We start from the raw sequence: 10,276 nt of genomic DNA, 5'->3' as shown, positions 1-10,276 counted from the left end.
AGGAACGAACCAGATAGTGGAAACTAGGCATCGATCCTAAAAACAACGAGAGCGTTTTAGGCATCATTTAGGATCTCATTTACTTTCAAAATGCGCTTTCTAATTAAAACGGGCGAACGAGAGTAAAATCATGTGGTTAGGAGGTGTGATCTTTGTCAATAGCGCGAGAGTGTGAGACGAGATCTTTAAGTCAATGTTTTCTACTTAACGCAATAAAATCATATTTAGTGCAAAATTCTACCTAATCGCTTAGGTACGCAAAATCCATATTCCGGACTCATTTGTCATTATAACTTTTAAACCATTAGAAATTAGTATTTTCGTTCTTGTTCGTAACCTTATACCTTTTAGCCGTAGCTTTGCACTGCAATAATAGATAACATTAGTTTGACCATTAGTCCATGTGGGTTCGATAATCTTTTAAAACTATACGATAGGTTGTGTGCTTGCAATCATAATCCGATAGACGCGTCCGTCACTCATCAAGTTTTTGGCGCCGTCGCCGGGGACTATTTAGTCAATATTGTGATTCCTTTATTGCACGGTATAGACTAAGGCAACAAATTTTCTTTCTTTTTCTTTGTCGATTGTATGCCAGACACTCGCTTTCAGATCAAGGAGTTAGAGAAACCAATTGAAAATATCAAGTGTTATCTTAATCTAAAACGCTGAATCAATAATTTCCGTATTAAATATGATCTTTTGGATCCTAACACCCCTATTTCAGAACCAGAACCAATTATGGCTGAAAGACCACAAAACCGTTCGTTGAAGTATTATGCTATTCCATCGCAAGCAGAACCACATAACAGCATTGCTGCCCCTGCCATCAACCGAAACGATTTCAAGTTGAAACCTTCACTATTATCAGCCGTTCAACAAAACCAATTTTCAGGTAGTCCTACAGACGGCCCTAACTTACATTTGTCAGTGTTTGTGCAGTACACAGACACTATGAAAGCAAATGGTGTTAGTCAAGAAGTGATTAGGCTACGTCTTTTCCCTTTTTCCTTAAGAGATAGAGCTAGAGCTTGGCTCCAGTCTCTACCTTCAAACTCAGTAACCACATGGGACGAGTTGAAGAAAGTCTTCTTAGCCCGATATTTTCCACCAAGCAAAACAGCTATGCTAAGAGCTCAAATCAACGAATTTAAGCAAAAAGACAATGAATCTATTTTCGATGCTTGGGAAAGATACAAGGATATGATGTGACTCTGTCCATTCCATGGACTTGAAGAATGGATGATTATCCATACTTTCTATAATGGTCTGCTGTATAACACCAAGATGAATTTAAGCACTGCCGATGGCGGTGCTCTAATGGACAAACCTTATGACGAAGCTTATGAACTCATATAGAACATGGCTCAAAATCATTTCCAATGGGGAGGAGAAAGTGATGTTGTAGAAAAACCAACTCTGAAAAGTGGAATGTATGAAGTCAATGGCATAGGCTGCGTCAATGCTAAAGTGGATGCGCTTACTCAAAAGATTGAAAGCTTGGTCATAACACCAACACCTACCGTAGCTGCTATAACACCAAACTGTGAATTATGTGGAACCCTTAGGCACACTAATGTTGATTGTCAGTTATTGGCCGGTGTACCCACCGATCAAGTAAACTATGCCCAAGAAAACCCATATTCAAACACTTACAATCCTGGTTGGAGGAACCATCTGAACGTTTCCTATAAAAATAGCAATGCTTTATTTCCACCAAACCCAACATCTGTTATTCCACCTGGCTATCAGAAAGGAGCCCCTGTTGCTCCACAAGCACCTAGAAAGTCAAATCTGGAGATCATGATGGAAAACTTTATAAATACCCAAGCTCAACAAAATAAAGAATTTGCAAATCAAAATGCTCATACGAGTGAACTGATGAAACAATTATCAAATAAGTTTGATGTTATGGCTACCCATAATAAGATGTTAGAAACCAGGATCTCCCCATTAGCTCAACAACAATCCGCAATAGCAGCCCCAGTTGGAGCATTCCCTGGTAAACCTCAACCAACCCAAAAGGCCATGCTAATGCTATCACACTTCGGAGTGGGACAGAACTAGATGAACCAACTGACCCAAGAATTGAAAATCTGGCCATGTATCAAAATTCTGGAAAAGGATCCGAGAAAGTAAACGAACCGACCAAGGACAGAAAGAAAGACGAAAGCGGAGAGGTAATAGATAAAGAACCACCTTATGTGCCTCCTCCACCATACAAACCACCTGTACCTTATCCCTAAAGGCTTTCCAAATCCAAAAATGAAGGACAATTCAAGAAATTCGTGGAACTTCTGAAGCAACTGAACATAACCATACCATTTACAGAAGTCATTACATAAATGCCTTAATATGCTAAATTCCTTAAAGAGATTATATCTAACAAGAAAAGCTTGAGGATGAAGAAACTGTTATGCTTACTGCAGAATGCAACATTATCATTCAAAATAACATGCCTCATAAACTGAAAGACCCTGGTAGTTTTTCCATACCATGCATAATCGGAAAGTTTATCATAGACAAAGCTCTATGTGATTTAGGAGCCAGTGTTAGTTTAATACCCTTATCCACATGCAAAAAACTCAATTTGTGAGAATTAAGACCAACAAAGATGTCTTTACAACTAGATGACCATTCCGTTAAATTTCCCGTAGGTATGCTCGAAAACATTCCCGTTTGAATATGAAAATTCTATATTCCTATCGACTTTGTGATAATGGATATAAATGAGGATTCCCACATCCCTATTATCTTAGGAGACCTTATTTAGCCACAGCCAGAGCCATCATAGATGTGAAAAAAGGAAGGATGACATTCGAAGTCGGAGAAGAAAAAGTTGAATTTCTCTTAGCTAAATTTCTACAAGCACCAGCTATAGACGAATCATGTTGTCTCTTAGACGTCATAGACGAACATGTGAAAGAAATGGAGAAGGAACCAATTAGGTATACTGAAGTACTGAAAATTCCAACACCTCCTATATTCGAAAATGATAATCGGCATGAGCCATACGTGGATGATAGTCTGAGAAAGTGTCTAACACTAACCCCAAATCCAATACCATGCCCCGATAAAGCTTTATTAGAACTTAAAACACTACCCAAAGATCTAAGGTATGAGTTACTGGATACCGAGCTTGAAAGACCAATTATAGTCAACGCTGACTTAGGACAGATAGAAATCGAAAAATTACTCCATGTCTTAAGAAAATATCCAACAGCTCTAGGCTATAACATATCCGACTTAAAAGGAATACACCCCTCATATGTATGCATCACATTATGCTAGAGGAGGACTGTAAAACCTCTAGAGAGCATCAGAGAAGAATAAATCCCATCTTGAGTGATGTAGTCAAAAAGGAGGTACAAAAGCTATTAGAAGCAGGAATCATATACCCGATATCCGACAGTAACTGGGTCACCCCGATACATGTCTTTCCGAAGAAGGGAGGTGTTACCGTTGTTAATAATGAGAAGGGAGAATCCGTTGCTAAAAGAACTCAAACTGGATGGAGAATGTGCGTAGACTATAGGAAACTAAATAAAGCCACTCGTAAAGATCATTTTCCATTACCTTTCATTGATCAAATGCTTGAATGACTGACTAATCATTCTCACTTCTACTATTTAGACGGATACTCAGGATTTTTCTGATTCCTATCCATCCTGATGACCAAGAAAAGACTACTTTCACATGCCCTTATGGTACATTTTCCTATCGACGAATTCCATGTGGACTGTGCAATGCCCCTACAACGTTTCAGGGATGCATGATGTAGATCTTTGTTGATTTTATAGACGAAATGACGGAAGTATTTATGGATGAATTCTCTGTTTGTGGGAAAAGCTTTAAGGGATGTCTCTCGAACCTAGAAATGGTACTTTAGAGATGCGTTAAGGTAAATCTCGTGTTAAATTGGGAAAAATGTCATTTCATCGTCCGACAAGGAATTGTACTTGGGCATGTCATATCAAATCAAGGGATTGAGGTGGATAAAGCTAAAATCAAAATTATAGAACATATTTAACCTCCGAAAACTATTAGAGAAATTCACAGTTTCTTAGGACACGTCGGTTTCTATCGACGATTCATTAAGGATTTCTCTAAGATAACAAAACCACTAGCAGGATTATTAATGAAAGACGTTGAATTCATATTCGACAAAAAGTTCTTACAAGCGTTCGAACATCTAAAAACTGCCCTTATTACAACACCCATTATGAAACCACCTGATTGGAGTAAGCCATTCGAGATAATGTGTGACAATAGTGATTATGTTGTTGGCGCAGTCTTAGGACAAAGAGAAGATAAAAAACTACGTGTTTTTTATTACGCAAGTAGAACCTTAGACGACACGCAGATGAACTATGCCACCACAAAAAAGAACTCCTGGTCGTTGTGTTCGCCTTAGATAAGTTTCGTTCCTACTTAGTGGGAGCAAAGATAATTCTCTATACCGACCACGCTGCAATTAGGTACCTGTTAAGTAAGAAGGACGCTAAGCCAAGGCTTTTAAGATGGATCCTACTCTTACAAGAATTCTATATAGAGATCAAATGTAAGAAAGGCACCGAGAACGTAGTAGCAAATCACCTATCTAGGATTGAGGATCTAAAACCCGAACGAGTGCCCATTAATGATGATTTCCCTTACGATCGACTTGTAGCCCAATTAGAAGTCGAAAGTGAAACGATCCAAAGCTCTTTAATGTATAATGACGCAGAAACCAATGAAGTTGTGGAATCTATTTGCACCAAGACCACATTGCCATGGTATGCTGACTTTGTCAACTACCTAGCCGCTAAAGTGCTTCCACCAGACCTAACATACCAACAAAAGAAGAAATTTTTCCATGATCTTAAACATTATTATTGGGACGAACCACTACTTTTCAAAAGGGAAGATGACGGTATTTTTCACCGATGTGTCCCTGAATCAGAAGTAGGTGACATCATATCCCACTACCACTCTGCATCCTATGGAGGGCACGTAAGCACCTCAAAGACTTGTGTGAAAATCCTACAATATGGCCTCTTTTGGCCTAATCTATGGAAAGATGTCCACATCGCGATTAAAAACTGCGACCGGTGCCAAGACACTGACAACATCTCTAGACGTGATGATATGCCACTGAAAGGTATCTTAGAGTTAGAAGTCTTTGATGTCTGGGGTATAGATTTCATGGGTCCTTTCCTATCTTCTTTTGGTAATAAATACATACTTGTTGTTGTTGATTACATATCAAAATGGATCGAGGCAGTAGCCTCTCCCACTAATGGTGTATGAGTAGTGATTAAGCTTTTCAAAAATCAAATCTTCCCTAGATTCGGTGTACCAAGACTCATGATTAGCGAAGGAGGCTCTCACTTCATTTCCAAAATCTTCGAGAGATTGCTGTTGAAATATGGAGTCTGACACCGGGTAGCAATGCCATGTCACCCTCAAATAAGTGGGCAAGTTGAAGTTTCCAATAGAGAGATAAAACAAATTTTAGAGAAAATTGTTGCAACCTCTAGGAAAGATTGGTCTGTCAAACTTCATAAAGCTCTATGGGCTTATAGAACAGCTTACAAAACCCTGATAGAAACAACACCATTGAAGCTGGTTTATGGTAAATCATGTCACCTGCTTGTCAAACTCGAGCATAAATCTTATTGGGCCATTAAGACCCTTAACATGAATTACACAGCAGCATGCGAGAAACGAATTTTGGATATCCATGAACTAGAAGAACTTAGACTAGATGCCTACGAGAATGCTCACATTTATAAGGAGAGAACCAAATAGTGGCATGACAAACGAATTACAAGGCGAGAATTCAAGGAGGGTGACATAGTTCTTCTCTTCAATTTTCGACTCAAACTATTCCCAAGAAAACTTTGTTCTAGATGGTCAGGCCCTTTTGAGGTCACGAGAGCTTTCCAGAGTGGAGCTGTGGAAATAAGAGGTAAAACCAATGAACCATTCATTATAAATGGGCAGCGACTAAAGCACTACCACAATGTAGAAAATAAGGATTTTAGCATGAGCTATAAACTAGAAGAGCTACCCGCTCTTTCAAAAGGTTAGCACCGTTTAGATCGATGTCGAGCTCCCGACATTAAACGAAGCACTTCCTGGAAGGCAATCCACACCCTTTAATTCTTTTCTTTTCTTTTTAGTTTGTTTTCATTTTTATTTTTATCCCATGTTTGTTTTAAGTTTTTTCCTTTTTCTATTATTATTATTACTATTACTATTATTATTACTACTTATGCTAATACTAACATGCAATACCTTTTTACTAATAGTATAACCTTTTTGACTTTCAGGCTAACATAGCTTAGGATAACTTATCACTAACTTAGGAATATGGAGCACATTGATGATATGGAGGTTGTATTTAGGAACAAAAATCAGAGGCACCATTTTGACATGTTAGCACAGAGGGAGATGACACTTTCTATTTATCCAGATGGGCTGACCCTGACCACCCTAGGACTGATAGACAGTACTATGCACCTTCTGAACCAAGTAGGATGGGAAAATTTTATTATAAGGAAGAGGTATATCCAATATCGTAAACTCACCCTTGAATTTCTGAGTTCCCTACATTATGACCCTAACAGAGGAATAGGGTTTGGTAGAGCCCTGACTATATTTAGGTTGTTCGGAACCAAGTACCGTTTCACACACCATGAGATGGCTGAGTTATTAGGATTACCTAGTGGCCCAGATACTTATACCATTACCTCTGATGATGCCTTCATAGACCTGGACCTCGACTATTTCTAGGGAAACACAACCGGGAATTATCACCCTGAACCTCACACCATGTTTTCTGAGAATATCCACAACCCAACTATCCGGTACTTTCGCAAAATCCTGGCTCACACCCTGTTCGGTAAGGAAGAAAACATCACCGTTGTTTCTAAGGACGAACTCTTTATCATGTACTGTGCCTCCCAAGGGAGACCAGTAAATGCAACTTACTTTATGTTAGAAAACCTAGCTAAGATTGCCCGAGAGACACACGATCATATTACCATTGGTGGTTTAGTAACCATGATTATTGACGCTATAGGTTTGAGATACCCGCTTAACCGTTTGCATGCTTTTGGTGGTATCCTCCCTATGCACTTGCACTCCTGTTTCAATTGTGGCATCATTGCCAATTTAGGACCGGCGGAGTTTGAGCTGCTAATTGACAACGAGGTAGTCAAAAATTTTACACTACCGAACCATGAGAAAACCAACATCCACAACCGAGCTAATTGGTTCTACAACTTAGATGGCCATAGTGAATCTCCTACACTGCCTTACAGCCCTTAGCATTATGAGAACCCAAAAGCCATCTTTCCTGATGCTGATTCACACGCTTCTGGTACACATCCTGTCATTCCTCATATTAATTTCGGCACTTCTATACATGCTCTACAATCTGAAGTCGATTTCATCATAGGAGAAATAGATTCTCTCCAAGTGGATCTCCTAGGATTTATGGATGTCGTTAATGAGCAATTCGACCAGGTCTTAAAACATATTCATTCTTTGGAATATTCTCGTGGACCGAAGTGATAGCTAGTGTTAACTGGTTGTACTAAAGTTTTAGTATTTTTCTATGTTTAGTATTTTATTTTCGAATTTTTTTCCCTTGTTGTTATTTCTCAGTGTTTGCTTACCTTATAGTCAATATATCAACATGAACTTATGTTACTCCTACGTTTAATTAATATACTTTACATTTCAGTTATTTTATTCTATCGCTTATTATGTACATCCTTACAATTTTCATGCCTTATAATTATATGTATTAATTTTACTTCACTGCTTTACAATCTCAATATGATTTCACTGATTTAATATTACTAAAATAGCGAATTTTAGGTTAATGGTGTTCGCCATAAAGCTAATGGTGTTCGCCATTTGCTTCGAATTTGAAAATCCCAATATTTTAGGCAGATGGCGTTCGCCATATGCCTAATGGAAATCACCATATCAGGAAAACATAGTGTTTTCCCCTTTTTTTCTTCTCCCTCCTGCGCGTTTTTCAAAATCCTTTCAATTAAAACCCTCCAACTTCCTATTTATACACTATTAACTCAAACTTTCCAACTTCCAACCACTTCACTTCCTCCTATTCATTATAAATTCACAATCACTCATTTTCTTACTTCACTATCCCTTCCATTCACTCTTTTCTTCTCAAAACCATAACCTTATCTTCCCATTCCTTTTGCATTCATTCAAAATGCCTCCAAGAGCTGTTCGACCAAGAGGAGATGTGGATTACATGAGGATTGTTTTTGTCGAGGGAATTGATGGCGAGAATCAGAGGAGCAGATACTACAAGCTCTTTAAGAGGGACGTCTTAGCAACATGGTACCCCTGCCGCTCCTCGCTATTTAGGCTTATCCTACAGTGTCCATTGGATGTTTAACAACTTAGGTATGTCCCATTTTCTTACTTTAACTAGTCCTACATTTATCCGACTTACCTACAAGTTTTTGAGATCCTTTTGGTACACGATTCCTATCGGAGGTTCACGAACAATCAACACTGCACATTTTAGAATGTTCAACAGAACATACACTATTAAATAAGACCAACTGGCCGACTTACTTTCGTTCTCCCATGGGGATGATTTTGCATGCTAACACCCTCTAGAGAGCGATTGGGAATCTAGTGCTCTCGACTTTTGGCAGCAGCTAACGGGAAAAACCACCACTGACTGGGAAGGCCTAAAAGCTACATCTATTCAAAACCCGACTATTCAGTATTTGTACCATATTTTAGCCAGTACTATTTTTGGTCGAGAGAGTACCAGCAACATGAATTCTAAAGACCCTTTTCTTATTTATTGTGCATTGTCTGGAACAAAAGTTAACCCGACACCATTCCTTCTCGCACACTTCCAGTCCACCTGTGCTTAGACTAGAGCTCCTATTTGTGTCGGAGGGATAATCACATCCATATCCCTTGCTTTAAACCTAGGCATGAAGTTGGCTACGCTTGAGCCGTTAGAGATAATCCTTTGCCGACCTCGATTACTGCCATAGCATGCGCCTCATTAAAAATAAACCTGACGGAAAATATTTCCTAATGATTAGTAACCGAGAGGTTAAGGGAGTTACTTTACCTTGCGCCGCACGTATCAACATGCGAATTAGCGCTAACTGGACTTTTGATATCACCAGCCCCGAGCCCGATCACATGGAGCAGGATGCTCCATACACTGGCACCCATGTACACACCACACCTGGTTTTCCTGACTCTTTTGGAGGTACCTCATTCGGACATCAGCCCCACGAGGAGTATGACTATACCGCCATGAGGACATCTCTTGATGATGTCCTAAGTGAGCTTTGACACCAGAATGATGCCAAGGCGGACCATGATGTCCTACTTAGGAACATTCAAATGTAGCAGGCATTGATAGGAGTCTCAATCGATCAAATCAGGCAGACTCAACTTGACTTTGTCGAGCAGACGAATCTCCACATTATTGACCTCATAGATAATATGAATGGAATGCACATGGAGGTGGCATGTATGAGGGAGTACATGCAGCATGTTCCTAACCCTACATTCGGTAGAGGAGGTTTCGCGTGACATCGAGGCTGCAATCGACATCATTGAGCCACCCTACCAGGTTCCACTACTCCTTTCTTCTTCTTGCACTGAAACATTGAGGACAATGTTTGGTTCAAGTTTGGGGAAGGAGGTTTACCGCTTTTCTATTATTTACTGTTTTATTTCCATTCTTTGTTTATTTTCATTCTTAGTTATTTTTAGCTTTTGGTCGAGTCATATATGTGTTGTCGAGTCCTGTTGCATGATAATTTTTTCTTTTGTTTGAAATTTCCCTTAGATTTGACCCACATTGATGAAATTTTTTTGTTCTGATTCAATGGCATGACACACCTTTAGTATAGTCTATTTCTACCTTTTACGCTTTGTTAGATAGACTTGGGAAAGTGTCGATAATATTGGTACCATCCTAACAATCTAAATTCCCTAAGTATGCAATATTGATTCGAATAACCATTATGCCAAGACCTTAATTCTAAGTTTCTTTAAGTAACCCCTTGAGTAGTTTATACCAGCAACCAACACCATCCTAAAACACACATGAGTAAGGAAACCGATGCAAATAAGTGTATGATCTCGAGCAAAAAAACAAAAATGAAAAATATAATGAATAAAATATGTGATAATATTTGTCTCTTCTAAGTTAGGTGATCCTCACCCGGTCATTTAGGCCAACGGTACGAACTCTTAAATATTCAGTTGA

At 39.0% G+C, this 10,276-nt stretch overlaps 1 protein-coding gene across 1 annotated transcript; it reads left to right on the top strand.

Moving 5' to 3' along the window:
* The first annotated feature begins 741 nt into the window (after window positions 1-741).
* Window positions 742-1,359, top strand: LOC127078683 (uncharacterized). The gene is made up of 2 exons (XM_051019117.1): window positions 742-1,059; window positions 1,288-1,359. Exons 1-2 carry the CDS (start codon window positions 742-744, stop codon window positions 1,357-1,359), a joined length of 390 nt encoding a protein of 129 aa, XP_050875074.1.
* The last annotated feature ends 8,917 nt before the right edge of the window (window positions 1,360-10,276 follow it).

This window comes from Lathyrus oleraceus, chromosome 5 (assembly GCF_024323335.1).
Source record: "Lathyrus oleraceus cultivar Zhongwan6 chromosome 5, CAAS_Psat_ZW6_1.0, whole genome shotgun sequence".
Taxonomy (NCBI): domain Eukaryota; kingdom Viridiplantae; phylum Streptophyta; class Magnoliopsida; order Fabales; family Fabaceae; genus Lathyrus; species Lathyrus oleraceus.
The sequence above is the reverse complement of the archived record's forward strand: the minus strand, read 5'-3'. Positions and strand labels throughout refer to the sequence as shown.